The 16,193-nt window shown below is 34.4% G+C and overlaps 1 protein-coding gene across 1 annotated transcript in view; it reads right to left on the bottom strand.

Moving 5' to 3' along the window:
• LOC149808489 (inactive tyrosine-protein kinase 7-like) overlaps positions 1 to 16,193 on the bottom strand; it is a 168,285-nt gene that overhangs the window by 59,427 nt on the left and 92,665 nt on the right. The window contains exons 5-6 of the mRNA XM_089978075.1: positions 11,646 to 11,793; positions 7,307 to 7,443 (exon numbers count right to left, since the gene is read on the bottom strand). Coding sequence (XP_089834201.1) covers positions 7,307 to 7,443; positions 11,646 to 11,793 — 285 coding nt within the window. The remainder of the gene's footprint in view (positions 1 to 7,306; positions 7,444 to 11,645; positions 11,794 to 16,193) is intronic.

Below are 16,193 nucleotides of genomic sequence, written 5' to 3'. Positions count from 1 at the left end.
GAATTGACAGATACTCACATAAAATTGACAGATACTCACAAAAGAATGAATTGACAGATACTCACATAAAAAAATGAATTAACAGATACATAAAAAATGGAATTCATGAGACCACAGGATGATACTTTAATGAACATACGTACTTAGTAACATTTAAAAGCACATGAAAATAAATGCAAACCCCATGAAACAACCCACACCTTCAAATCAAAATGCACATTCTAGTATTGATTGGGCGTTTGCTACTTATCATGTATAATTGCTTATAAGTCAGGCCCAACTGCAGACAACATGTACCCTGAGCTGTCATAGCATATTGTGCCAGCAGACCAAGGTTATTGTTTGTTCTACTAATTAGTCCAAACAAATTTCTTAGCCCCAAATCTTCTGGTGTACTATGTAATAGCAGATCTGGCTCTATTCAGCCTGCAGTTGGACCTGACTTACAAGCAATTAAGTACTGTAGTTAGGCAAGATCAGCCCATGTACTTAGTTAAATTATCACTTTGTCAGGACACCAAGTACTGATTGCCTTCTAAAAAGACACCAGGTACTGATTGCTTCTGAACAGACACCATGTACTGATTGCCTTCTAAAAAGACACCAAGTATTGATTGCTTCTGAACAGACACAAAGTACTGACTGCATTCTGAACAGACACCATGTACTGATTGCCTTCTAAAAAGACACCAAGTACTGGTATTTGTAAAGAACGTTACAGTACATGCATTGATTGGTATTTGTACAAAACTTTGCATTACATGTATTAGCAATGACTGGTATTTGTACAGAGCTTTGCATTATATGTATTAGCACTGACTGGTATTTGTACAGAGCTTTGCATTATATGTATCAGCATTGACTGGTATTTGTACAGAGCTTTGCATTATATGTATCAGCATTGACTGGTATTTGCATAGAACTTTGCATTATATGTATTAGCACTGACTGGTATTTGTACAGAGCTTTGCATTACATGTATCAGCATTGACTGGCATTTGTATAGAACTTTGCATTATATGTACTAGCACTGACTGGTATTTGTACAGAGCTTTGCATTATATGTATTAGCACTGACCGGTATTTGTACAGAGCTTTGCATTACATGTATTAGCACTGACTGGTATTTGTATAGAGCTTTGCATTACATGTATTAGCACTGACTGGTATCTGTATAGAACTTTGCATTATATGTACTAGCATTGACTGGTATTTGTACAGAGCTTTGCATTATATGTATTAGCACTGACTGGTATTTGTACAGAGCTTTGCATTACATGTATTAGCACTGACTGGTATTTGTACAGAGCTTTGCATTACATGTATTAGCACCGACTGGTATTTGTATAGAACTTTGCATTATATGTACTAGCATTGACTGGTATTTGTACAAAGCTTTGCATTATATGTACTATCATTGACTGGTATTTGTACAGAACTTTGCATTATATGTATCAGCACTGACTGGTATTTGCACAGAACTTTGCATTATATGTTTTTGCATTGACTGGTATTTGTATAGAACTTTACATTATATGTATTAGCACTGACTGGTATTTGTACAGAGCTTTGCATTATATGTACTATCACTGACTGGTATTTGTACAGAACTTTGCATTATATGTATTAGCACTGACTGGTATCTGTATAGAAATTTGCATTATATGTACTATTATCATTGACTGGTATTTGTACAGAACTTTGCATTATATGTATCAGCATTGACTGGTATTTGTATAGAACTTTACATTATATGTATTAGCACTGACTGGTATTTGTATAGAACTTTACATTATATGTATTAGCACTGACTGGTATTTGTATAGAAATTTGCATTATATGTACTAGCATTGACTGGTATTTGTATAGAACTTTGCATTATATGTATTAGCACTGACTGGTATCTGTATAGAAATTTGCATTATATGTACTAGCATTGACTGGTATTTGTATAGAACTTTGCATTATATGTATTAGCACTGACTGGTATCTGTATAGAAATTTGCATTATATGTATTAGCACTGACTGGTATCTGTATAGAAATTTGCATTATATGTATTAGCACTGACTGGTATTTGTATAGAAATTTGCACATTCATCAGGCTTTTGAATGTTTGGGTTTCAAGAGCAGTGCATGTGGTACTGTTTTTTCAGTGAAGGCAGTGTATTTTCATCTTAACTGATGCTGAAGCAAGATCGTACACTGGAAACATAAATATAGTCAATTTAAATAAATTTTAAAGAATCAAATCCTAATTAAAAACATCTCAGAAGCAATGACTGTAAAGTGAAATAAAACAATTACTGTGAAGTGAAATAAAACAATTACTGTGAAGTGAAATAAAATAATTACTGTGAAGTGAACAAGACTAGATTTTGTAATGTGAACAAAACTTTTTTAAGTTCATTGAAAATTCTTTTAAATTTGTATAGTTTCTTGAAAGACAGATTAAATCATTGGCCATTTGCTATTAATAAGTGTTACTTGTTTGCATTAAAAGTTATGTACATGTATCAATGCTTAACATTTTGTACAAAATGCTTTTGTACAGTTTTTAACCACTGAAGTCTTTAGACAAAATTTCTAAAATATTTTAAATAGAGCAATTTGACTACAAACTGAATAATGAAACTTCAATACCAACTTCAAACATGTGTACTGACATGAAAGTCACTGACAAATGAAAATTACAAAGTATCTTGCCCAGATGGAACAGCTCAACAAACAACTCACAAAGCATATTGTCCCCATTTGTCTTCCCAAAACCTAAACTAATAAAAACTTATGAAATAAAGTCTGTTCATGGGATGATCCCTTAGCCATGATTGGCAATATCACATTCTAGGGAAAAACATGCTGCATGTTGCTTTATTTCTGAACTTCAGTAAGCCTGATGCACCCCTTAATATGATTTTGCTAATACATTTCACTAAGCATGTCTCCCTTAATCTGATTTTGCTAATTCACTTCACTAAGCATGATGTATCCCTTAATCTGATTTTACTAATTCACTTCACTAAGCAGGTCTCCCTTAATCTGATTTTACTAATACACTTCACTAAGCAGGTCTCCCTTTATCTGATTTTGTTAATACATTTCACTAAGCATGTATCCCTTAATCTGATTTTGCTAATACATTTCACTAAGCATGTCTCCCTTAATTTGATTTTGTTAATACATTTCACTAAGCATGTCTTCCTTAATCTGATTTTGCTAATTCACTTCACTAAGCATGATGTATCCCTTAATCTGATTTTACTAATTCACTTCACTAAGCAGGTCTCCCTTAATCTGATTTTGCTAATACACTTCACTAAGCAGGTCTCCCTTAATCTGATTTTACTAATACACTTCACTAAGCAGGTCTCCCTTAATCTGATTTTGTTAATACATTTCACTAAGCATGTATCCCTTAATCTGATTTTGCTAATACATTTCACTAAGCATGTCTCCCTTAATTTGATTTTGTTAATACATTTCACTAAGCATGTCTTCCTTAATCTGATTTTGCTAATTCACTTCACTAAGCATGATGTATCCCTTAATCTGATTTTACTAATTCACTTCACTAAGCAGGTCTCCCTTAATCTGATTTTACTAATACACTTCACTAAGCAGGTCTCCCTTAATCTGATTTTGTTAATACATTTCACTAAGCATGTATCCCTTAATCTGATTTTGCTAATACATTTCACTAAGCATGTCTCCCTTAATTTGATTTTGTTAATACATTTCACTAAGCATGTCTTCCTTAATCTGATTTTGCTAATTCACTTCACTAAGCATGATGTATCCCTTAATCTGATTTTACTAATTCACTTCACTAAGCAGGTCTCCCTTAATCTGATTTTACTAATACACTTCACTAAGCAGGTCTCCCTTAATCTGATTTTGTTAATACATTTCACTAAGCATGTATCCCTTAATCTGATTTTGCTAATACACTTCAATAAGCATGTCTTCCTTAATCTGATTTTGCTAATTCACCTCACTAAGCATGATGTATCCCTTAATCTGATTTTACTGAAAGCCACACAAACTGATGCCAGTATATACGCCATTAATGAACAATAAATACATGACATCTATGTTACCAAGATAATTTACAAGCATTTTCCAAAGATGTCACATACGAAATAGTTACTTTTTTCAGCTAAGAAAATAGTATTAATTTTAAAGCAAACCATGCCCCCATCATGATCTAGAAAACAAGAGATTAGGTATTCCTATCTCAAGTTACTGGAACCATAGTACTAAATTTCAAAGTAAGAAAAGCTCATAAAAATCAATCTTACCTTATAACCAAGTTAAAATAGCACAATACTGACAAAAGTATGGAAAACACACACACACACACACAGATGCACACACACATGCACACACACACACACACACACATCCCTCTCTCATTAATCTTGACTCCATTTATCCTGAAACCTCAAAATCTGGACATATTTCAATGTGAACAGAATTCCTAAATGTTAATTTGCTTTGTTAATCCACAAATCCGTGTTCTGGATCCAGAAATCAAAATTTGAGAAATCATGTGTGTGGAAAATCTTAAAGCAGCATGACCAAACTATAACCAGCAATTGTGTAAACAATGTCTGTTTTTGCTGCTCACCAACTGGGGTTTTAATAATTATATGAACACACTGGGATCAAGTTATCCAAACTTTTACATAACATGGTTAACGAATTATGTGTGTCATTAAGCCTCTTTATTGTTTACTATTTGCATGTAACAATCAGAGCTTGTTGATGGCTGTACAAATAAAGTTGATTGAGTTACGCTTTGGACAGTATAGGGCTTCATTTCAGAATAAAAAGCAACATCAAAGTATTGGCTCATTAGCAGCTATAACAGTTGTAAAATATGTCTTATAAAATCATTGCATTTTATTAGTTTACTCTAACGCATTTAACTGCAAGATATCAGTTTACATTCGTTGTACTTTTGACATGTATTATGGCGACACCATCAAGTAAGCACAGATGAGTAGATATAGTGACCAACATAAAAAAGATTGGCCAGTAATTATTTAAACTTAGATTTATGTACAAGTGCATCTTATAATAAAGTGACATAAACACAAGTAAAAAGATTTATTCATTAATTTATTTCAACCTTTTCTGATTATACATGTACAGATAGAAAATACACGTACATATTACATATGATATGATGATATTGTAAAAAAAAAACGTGTGATTCAAGGAGATAATCGCTAGGAATGGAGGTATCTCAATTACCAAGGTTCCACTACATATATCTGGATTAATGAGGTTCCACTATATATATATATATATATATATATATATATATATATATATATATATATATATATACACACACACACACACACACCAGTATATTATTTCATACAGACTGAACCAATCACATATTTCATGCTTATTCTTGGAGATGGGATGGAATCACTACATTTCTCCTCTTTAACATATCAACTAAAACTAAATGCCACTTCAGCAAGCTAATTACATTTTTAACTGCCAGCTATTGTCTGACACAAGTGTTTTCAAACTCAGTAAGGGTTCTTAGTTTGAGACACTCTATGCCTGTATTATGAAATTTTCCACGTCAATTAAATCTCCATTAATGTCTAAACAATAGCCTTATGGAACTAATCAAGGCAGGAAAACCAAGATGGCAAGTCATTTTCAATTTTAAGCACAAAAAAGTACTAGCCAGTCTGATATTTTCTGAATTGCAAAACTAATCAAAAGTAAGTATCCACTTACCATAGTTACGGAATAGATAAATGAATTACATGATATTGTCTGTTCTTAGGAATTCATCAGGGAATAATTTCTCCATGGCAAACTCAGAAAAAAGTACCATATATACTAGCTTATTAGACAAGTCAGCTGCAAAAAGCATAGACCCACAGTGGTCATCAAGTATATATGGTAATGGTCTGGTTTGGTGTTTAACAGCCCATTGAGGCAATCAGTGCAGTAAAGTGCCTCACATAAGGACAAAGCATGGTAGCTGACCTGTGTGAATCTGATACTAGGATTCAAAATGGCACCCTTTCAGACAGGAGTCTGGCACAATAATCACTGAACCAGTGTGGCTCCTGCCTCCATTAAGTGACTATCATTAGCCCCATGTGCCACATTTACATGTCATGAGATTGTACCCTACTTCCAAGTTCTGTGCTGTCAACATCATTTAAAATACAGGAAAGTGGGAAGTATAACAGAAAGTAGACAGATGTAACTCTACAATGATACCAAATAATGTAGACTTTCTGCTTGCATTACAAAACTTAGCAACCTAATATTTGTGACCCAATTCTTTCTGGACAAAAGATTACTTGTTTTTGGAACTGAAATTATGTCCAAATTTGAGACTTTTTAACCCGAGATCTAAAAACATTGGTCTGAACTCCACACGAACATGTGAACCTTTGCAAAAAGTAGGACAAGCTCAAGTTGTACCCTTCTGCACATGTGCAAGCAAAATAGCCAATCAAAAACTTAGTCTTTAATACACTGAGATATCCAGCTGAATGAAAATTTTTCAGAAGCAGATGTATTTGGATGCATTCAGAAGTAACCCTAAAAATGTTTTCCCAACCCATATTTAAGGCAGGAGTGACAGAATCTCCAGGGGTTAAAGAGTTAAGACATGCAGGAGAACACGCAGCGTTTATTCTACATCCCAGAGCCCACAGGATCTTTGTTGTTTGCAACTTGAGGTAATTTATAAGCGAGTATATATAGTATACTATTTTTTTCATGAATTCACTAATGTTGTTACTCCTTCATCCCGTTTCCTTTATGAAAGAGTACTTATCATAGTATTTACTGACAGGCGGCCCTCCCAACTGAAGGCTACGTGAAGGTTCCCACAACTGAAGGCCACAGAACTAATTGATCCAAAATTTTAAGCCCCATCAATACTCGTTTGCAAAAGAATTTTAAGTGCCTTTTACTTGATAAATACTGCCAAATTTGAGCAAGATCAAAATAAGTTTCACATTTATTGTAACAAGATGTTTCCTCAGTTCTAGTAAAAATTGTTAAAGCACTCCCCATAAGGTGACCAACACTATGCTCAACTGGCCACAGGTGAATGTTTTTTAGTGCCTCTCAGGAACATAACAATTAACTGTAAGGAGACGAAACTCTGTCGTGTTTTCTTTGACTGCTTAAATGCATGAACCAGACCTGTGATTTCAGAATTCTGGATTTCACTGAAAAATTCTCAGGTCTGCTTCTTCAACAGTGCAGTCCAAGTAATAAAACATTTCTTCTGAGGAGAAGTAAAATTTACTTACATGCAAGAACTAACTCGGCTGTGAAGGTCTGGGCTGGTATGTCTCTATTGGCAGGCAGGCCCTCACAGCGGTAGATACCCTCATCTGATTGGCGGACTCGTGGAAAATACAATGAACCATTTTCATATATGGTATGTCTGAAAAAGGTAAGGAGACTTTGGAAATGGAAGCTTTATGATAATGTGAATTGTTCAAGGTTTTGTCCAAGAGGTTAAAGATATCTGGGAAAAGAGCAGTATTCATCTTTTTCCTTTTTCTCAATGTACTGCAAGCAAGAAAAGGAAAGTATTATTTTAGGGCATCCCTCACTATGAATTCCTTCATTCCTTACTATGAAATCCCTCAGTATACTGCTATCCCTCATCTAAACTCTGCAACTGTAAGGTTCAGAAATGATGTGCAAAGCATCAGCACATGATCTGACAATGATCAGCACATGATCTGACAATGATCAGCACATGATCTGACAATGATCAGCACATGATGTGACAATGATCAGCACATGATCTGACAATGATCAGCACATGATCTGAAAATGATCAGCACATGATCTGACACTGATCAGCACATGATCTGACACTGATCAGCACATGATCTGACAATGATCAGCAAATGAGAGTGAGGACCTTACTAAAGCATGAAAACAGCTTAGTTTGGTTTACTGACTGTAAACATTTACAAAGTTAGTAAACGTGTAACTGAACATGGCTGTGGCTATCATTTACAGGAAAACTACCCATTCCAATTAAATTACATATTTCCACATTAGCTTAATAGGATTCATTACAAGAACTTTTATATTAATTCTTTACTTAAAGTACATATGTATGATTTTCATATCGAATCTGGCATCATTAGGAAGAAATTATACATTTATCAGAGTTTATTGTAACACACATTATACAAAATATTACACATCAGGCTGATTTACTAACAATGCTGATAAAAATTTCTTTAAACTACATTATGTTCCTTTTAAACAACATGTCTGCCAACAGAACCTTTAATTAGTAACATTTTATTTTAAAGAAACACTTTTTCAAGCTAATATAAGTCACCACATAGTTTCTTAGTTACTGAACATTCTACAATGCTTTAATGACTTTCACATCATGTACCGGTACATATAAGTAACTGAAGGAAACAATATAACTACAATCCTAGGGATGCTGTACTGAACTGTCAAATATGTTCAAAAAAGACATGTCACAGACACTGAATCCTGGTAAAAGACGTAACACATATGAAATAATCACTATCTGAGTGAGATAAAGCATGCACATTGCAATATAAGTCAGCAGTTCAGTGGGCCTAGTGTGTAGGTGGTGGGGGATGGGGTTTCTAATCGTTTCAACCAAATGATATCATTTTGTTATTGTAAACTATGTTTTAGAAATGTTGGCAAATGTTGCAACATTATACCTTACATATACAGCAATCTCTCAATTCAAGGCAATTCATTACAACTAGGTTCCTGTTTTAAGGTGAGCATTATTAATTAATGAGCCCATTTCATTAAAAGGTAGTAAAATTATATGAAACACAAACTTCGCTTTAAGGCAGTCTCAATCTAAGGCAATATACTCTATGACTCCCAAGGACAGTTTTATAATGAGGGAGTACTGTATGTGTATCATGTACTTCATTATAAGACAATCTCAATCTAAGGCAGTATACTGTACAGTTCCCATAGTGTTACAATGAGGGAGCATTGTAGCTTTACACATCAGTGCAAACATGTCTCAACTCAAAGTTTTGCTTGAAATACTGGACATTCTGATGTAACTTATCCTTAAAATTGGACAAAGTACTATTGCAAAAATCTGATGTTTCATTTTAATGTTTTTATTTTGTGTCATAAAAAAGGCTGAGGCAAGCAAACCACAATTTTGTCATGCCTATGGTGCTTACCATCTACAGCTTTTCTATTTTTGTCTCTTTCCTATATTCAATTTTTGTAGAGAATACAAGATTAAAAATGGCAACATTGGTAAGAAATTGGAAAAAAAATCCAGGAAGCAACTCACAGGCCCCCTCCACTAAAGTCCAGACATCTAAAACATTTCAAGTTACTGAAAGCTTGGTAAGAAACTGGAAAAACAGCCAGGAAGCATTTCACAGACCCCTTCCCCTAAAATCCAGACATCTTAAGCATTCCAAGTTACTGAAAGCAGTGTAACAAGATCCACTTTAAACATATATGAACAATGGCTCATGAGTCAATTTAATGTCTGAAACACACAAGCCAAAGAAAAAAAAATTTGCCTAAATCTACAGAAAGAAAAAAAATATTACATTTTTCATTTAAGAATTGTTCTGATACCCTGATATTCAAGGATACACTATTCGCAAGAGCACTACAAAGAAATTCCCTTCAGACTTGAGATATTTTATCCTTGATTATCAATTCTTTCCAATTACATTAATTACTCTGTCTCATCCTTGTGATTTTTCTACATGCTTTCTTATGCATACTTCCTCTACTTTTAACTTCAGCATAAATAACCTAATTAGTGACAAGATATATTTCAGTCTAGACTGGTATCAGAATCTATTGGCTAAAATTAATTCTGGCTGCAGCTGTGTATAAGCCTCAAAGAATTCAGACACAAAAATCTCCAAAGACAGTCATTAGGAAAAAACCTTAAGAAGTACAAATTGTAACCATAATGACTAGTGCAAGGTTGAATTCCCTACTAAAATTTCATTCTAATGATGAACTGGCTAAAGACATGATTTTTCAAACTTTGCCTACTTTTCATTAATTTATGCTTAAACAATGTGGATACTTAACATAAACCCTTTGAAGCAGACAAGCTCAACAGTTAGGACTTAGTGTTATTTTTAGCATAAACCATTCGATACAGAATAGATAGACTGCTCTGGCGGCATAGTGGTTAGAATGTCTGCCTCAGATGCAGGAGGTTGTGGGCTTGATCCCCAGCCGAGTCATACCAATGACTTATAAAAATGGTACTAACAGCTGTCTCGCTTGGCACTCAGCATTAAGAGGTTAGTGTTAGGACTGGTTGGCCTGGTGTCAGGATAATGTGACTTTGATACAGACAAGCTCAACAGTTCGGACTTGTTGTTAGTGAAAGGTGTTCAAAATCAAGACCCTAAGTCAGGCATGTGCAGCTTTCTCCAGCACAAGGGTCAGATCATGAGTTTTAATTGTACCCATACAATGTTATTGCAAGCGGATAAAAGCAGGTCACATGCGATAAGCTGCTAATGTCTACCCTAAGTCAATTTCCCTGTACATGTACCCGACTAAATTCTTTCCTGTCTCTAGATCCTTTGCACAAAATGTAATGAAAATCTATGTTATAGAAAGTAATGTTGATGATGATATAGTCTGTGCTCCTATCTCTTCAAAAACAAGAATCAACAGCCTCTCCACATGCAAAAAGTGACACATTTACAATGGTAAGGTCTGGTAATATTTACTTTCCCTAATCTCAAATGGTTTGAGATACTGGATATAATACTACAGCTAGTACAGTTATTTACTGGATGATAAGACAAACAGATCATAGCATCAAGCATTTTTGCATGTTTTTTGCTGATAGCATTTTTAAAGCTTTAATCGGATAGAAAAATGCCAGTGACAATGTCTGTTACAGACCATGAAAGTCAACCTCTTAATTAGATCACATCTTAACTCATTCGGCCCCGGAGATCTTTGTCATTTTCATCTGAAATGGGTGGGAAATGCACTTTGGAGGTTAATTCTGAATACATCCAAATACAACAGCTTAGAAGAGTTTTTTGTTTAGCTTGGAGCCTAGTTGTGCTAGAAACATTATTTTTCATTGGCTATTTGGCTCGCACATGTACAGAAGGGTAAAAGTTGGAGGTTTGGGGGTGTTTTTGCTTATTGAACCCATCATTTTCATCTCCTGGTCATTTCTTACTCCCAATCCCCAACTTATCCTACTTTTTGCAATGGTTCACCTTTCTGTGTGCAATTCGTAAAAGCAAAAAACATATTTCAAATGACTTGTTAATGTCACTTATTTCCTTCCATTCACATGAGAATGCAGTGAATTCTGTTGAATAAATGTAATGAATGATGAATGGTATGTATATATTTAACCAGTTAGCAATCTTCTAAAAGTATCAACATCAAATCCATATATACATCCACTGACATCTGCCTTCACAAATAAATCTACATATACAGTCAATTAAAATCCTGATTAAAAAATACCTAATGAATAAATTTAGTGTTCTGTAAGGAAGTACTGTATCATTGGGTAATGCAGTCTGTAATTGAACAAATCTTAAAACAACTTGGTACCACTTTTACAGGGAGGCAAATTAATGAGGAACCTACCTGGAACTGTTTGATAGTTTTTCATAATTTGAGAACCAGTCTATGCGAGTGGCATTTACAAATGGGCAATCCAGTCTGGCAGAGTCTCCTTTCAAGACTAACTGATGAGGTGTAAACTTCTCCCGAATCAGATGGGGTGTGTTTGGGGCTGAAAAATAAATCACACAAATAAATGAATGTTTAAATCTTTCTTATTTCCTTCTTTTCAGTTTTATTCTTCTCAGTATTTCAGCACCTGTGACTTTTATCTTAGTCTTACAAAGATAACTTGACTCTTAAAAAAGCAATGACCATGTTCAACTTCTTTTCAATCCTCTCTAATTGTTCTTAGTTTTACAAAACAAACATTCATAATGTTAAGTTAATTATTCTTCCTTGTTTCCATGATATACAGATCAAAGGAGATTATGATGTAAACTACATTTTTGTGATGTAAAGATCTTACATTAAAGGCTGAAAGTGAACCTATACATAAAATTATTGAGAAACAATAATATATGGATGGATTAAAGCCATCATGTTTCATTTACAGAATCATCCACATGTGGTATGAATTTCTATTCCAAACCATGCAAAAAGAAAGAAGGATTTTGGATCAGTCATTTGCTGCTCACTGCAAGCCAATACTTTGAAGTTTCCAGACTTGTCATTTAAACACTGGCACTACTATAATCAACACATTGTATGCACAGATCCCCTTCTGTATCCAGTTCAAATCAAAACCCTGCAAATCCTGCTGAAAGTCAGGCAATAAATGGACATGAAAGGATGGGATATTGTCTCCAACTGAAAGATTAATGATCCCATCTTGCAAGAGGTCAATCAAGGTCAAATAGCAGACATACATCTGCAGTGTTTATCTGCTGAGCTTATTCTATCCTCTCTAAGTTGTCAGAATCTAATTTTTCCTGATCAATTTATCGGTTGGTTCTGATAAGATAAGAAACATACCATGCTTAAACATATATCACATGAGAAAACCATGGTATCACTGCCCTTCTGATATCTTCAAACAACAAATTAACTTAAAACTGGCCCAGCAACATGATGAACTGTTCACATCCAAAAGTCAGAGTTTTCAAAAAGGGATGGGTTCATCACAAAGGAAACCACTCACTACAATTTACTTGGTAGGACCTTAAGCAGAAAAATTTAGCTGGAACGCCAACGTTTTGGTGAAGATGATCATTCAGGGGACATAACTCATTTAAATGATGACATGAGATAACTGGAAATTCAACTCATTCAAGGATTCATCAATATCAAGGTGCATAATGTCTAAGCTGAAATATTCTTTGGAAAAGTTATGTTGTATGTTAGGAGAGCAGGCTGTCAAGGAGCATATTTCTTCTAAATGATAAAGCAAAATCCATGAACTTAAAATCAATCATGCCAAATCTTTTTTAAATCCAATGCATTTTAGTGAAATTATAATGCCGACACCAAAGTCAGGAAGATGCACAATCAGAGTTTCATAACTCTACTAAAAGATGTAAGACACACATATATTCATACTGCACTGCAACAAAACAGATGAACTTGTCTTGATCAAGCAACATCACACAAGATGATATGAAGTTAACCATCGAAGATCCTAAGAGTATCCAAAATGGAATGACAAGGAGACGCCCATGAAATGCACATCTTTTCTTGAGACAAAACTCTATCAGAATTTGTTGAATAGTTCATAACAAGGATCTGTTACAGTGGAGATTTAATGGACTTGAAAAATAATTCAGACTAAAAAAATATCATAAAATAGTCAGTTTCAATGAAAACAAATTATATTAAAGATCAAAAAGTTCCAGTATATGATGATGTTCACCACAAAGACAGAATCCCAAGCAGATGATATACATAGGAGAGAGTGAAATTTTGTGAAAACTGTTAAGTAATTAACCTAAAACAAACTGGCTATAAAGTCGTATCAACTGCTCACTCTTCCAGTAATTATTATGGACAAATTTTAGTCGATATGCTGTCATGACTCTATAGTCATAAACTAAATAACAGAAAGAAGTAAAACCAACAAATTTTGTAAAAGTCAACAAACAATTTAATTACCAATGTTATAAAATGAAAATTTAATAGGAACTTACAATATTATGAACTGAATCCAAAATAATCCCGAATAAGTTCTATTTAAAGTTTAAAAAAATTAAATGTTCCATATAAATTTCAGGTCCAAGAATATACTCATCCGCCAACAGTCCTGATATGTTGTTGTTGTTGTGGAGTTTAACGCCATTTTTCAGCACTCAATAGGCTACGCATGGCATCCAGTATAAATGGTGGAGGAAGAACCTGGGAAAACACCGGGAAGAACCACCAACCCACAAGAAAGTTCCTGATATGTCAAAATTCCAGAACTCCTTTGAGTAATTCCCAATAGTTCCAAAATAATATTATCATTAAACACTTTATATTTCCACTGGATAAGCCAAAACAAATATTGTTTCTCTCCAATAATATCTGAGTACAACATAAAATATGTCTGCAAACTTGATGTTACAACAAACAAGAAATAAGAATAATCAAAATTGTCCAGCAATATGTACTTATATACTAGCAAATGGGTGTGAAAACGCAATTTGCTACCACTACCTAAATGACAAATTGCAAATTTCCAACATCATAGAAGAACTAACAAGATTTTACCCATCCAATGAAAATTAACTTAATTCTTCAAATGATTTGTCCAATGGGAAAAAGCCGGACTCTCATAAACATATATACGAAAAATTTTATTATTAGTAACTGTCTACAGATATGTAAGCATCTATTTGTAGATTCTATGCAATTTTATGTTGTTTAATATCTCAAAACAGAACCTATGTGTGTATGCCAAGTCCAGCTTATAGATAATCACTACAATAATGATACACACAGGGTGTATACCAGATCATGTTTTAACAAGGCAGTGATTAAAACCTTATCAGACTGGGAACAAAAATCTGCTCAATTTTGAGAAGTATGGGCTGACCTTACTTATCAAAAGATACTTTAAGAATTTCCATCCAAATACTGACAGACAAGAAAAGTGCCAATGGCAAATGGCCATACTCCAAAGATTTGCTTTTTCTAAATGGTGTATTACTTCCTGTAATATATCTATGTATCTGGTTACATAACTCTGCATGAAACTTTAAGAAAATGAGCAAAAAGAAATGTTAACGGATGTAACTTGAGCATGAAATATATGTCACATTGTCTTAGTTTTTACTGCAGGTTATAGTACTCTTCAAGACACAATTACAAACCAAATTACATGACTCTACAGGCATCTCTCTGAGAAACTGAGCTAAACACAAACCTTAACTTTAGTGTAGATACCAGATGGATGACCACAACAATATAATGAACCCATAGACCAGAACTACTTTGTGGACTGCCCTAATATAGCCATACAAGTGTAGATACCAGATGGATGGCCACAAAGAGAGACATAATGAACCCATAGCCTACAAAGAGAGACATAATGATCCCACAGGCCATAATTGCTTTGTAAACTGACCCAATATACCCATAGCAGTGTAGATACCAGATGGATGGCCACAAAGAGAGACATAATGAACCCATAGCCTACAAAGAGAGACATAATGATCCCACAGGCCATAATTGCTTTGTAAACTGACCCAATACACCCACAGAAGTGTAGATAAGAGATGGATGGCCACAAAGAGAGACATTATGATACCATAGGCCAGAACTGCTTTGCACACTGGCCCAAAATAGTCATACAAGGGAGCATATACAGGATTTAAAAAGCTTAATGCCCTTGTACCAAGAATCAGCAATGCATGATGGATAAATAACTTACTGCATGCAACATAACACTCAGTTATGCCTTAACAAGTTCACATCCCTCCTTATGGTCAAAATTCACCCTGAAAATTTTGCGAGTGCACATTCTAGATTTTTGCATGCTTTGCAGGAGGGAACCAACTACTAACACCTCAACAGAACATTCTAATTTACTAGAAACTTACCCATGTTCATGTCAGATACCACAAGGCCAATTAGCTTGATGAGAGGAAGCAGTTTCAAAAACAAGTCTAACATGCTTTATTCTGGCGACACTATGCCACTATGCACCTTCCATTGGGAAAACGAACAACATAGACAAAGTGCACTAGCTCCTCTAATATGCCCATGCACATAATGAGAATGATCCTGCAATGGTCTGTAATGAGCATCAACATCATAAAACTTTCTCAAGCAATAATATTTCAAGTGCATAGTATGGATATTATGTTGCCTATGGCAGGTGAATGCCAAATATTCTCATCAAAACACAAGTTTCTACCTCTATGTAAGTGAGTCAGCTGCATTTCCTATCAGATGTTAGGTTATTCTATAAAATATGTATCATTTTGGAAAGGCAATTCCATGACATCTGCTTGGGTTAAAGAAATCTGAAGTAGATGTATATTGTTAAATTCAGTCATATTTATCTCATCAATACCCTGTGACAGCCCCAAAACCTCTACCACATTTTCTGTTTGTTTTTTTAAAAGGAAGCTAATCTGCTGGCTGTTTGAAAACATA

The sequence above is a fragment of the Sinohyriopsis cumingii genome, chromosome 1 (genome assembly GCF_028554795.1).
Source record: "Sinohyriopsis cumingii isolate HCF-2022 chromosome 1, ASM2855479v2, whole genome shotgun sequence".
In the NCBI taxonomy this organism is placed as follows: Eukaryota; Metazoa; Mollusca; class Bivalvia; order Unionida; family Unionidae; genus Sinohyriopsis; species Sinohyriopsis cumingii.
The sequence above is the reverse complement of the archived record's forward strand: the minus strand, read 5'-3'. Positions and strand labels throughout refer to the sequence as shown.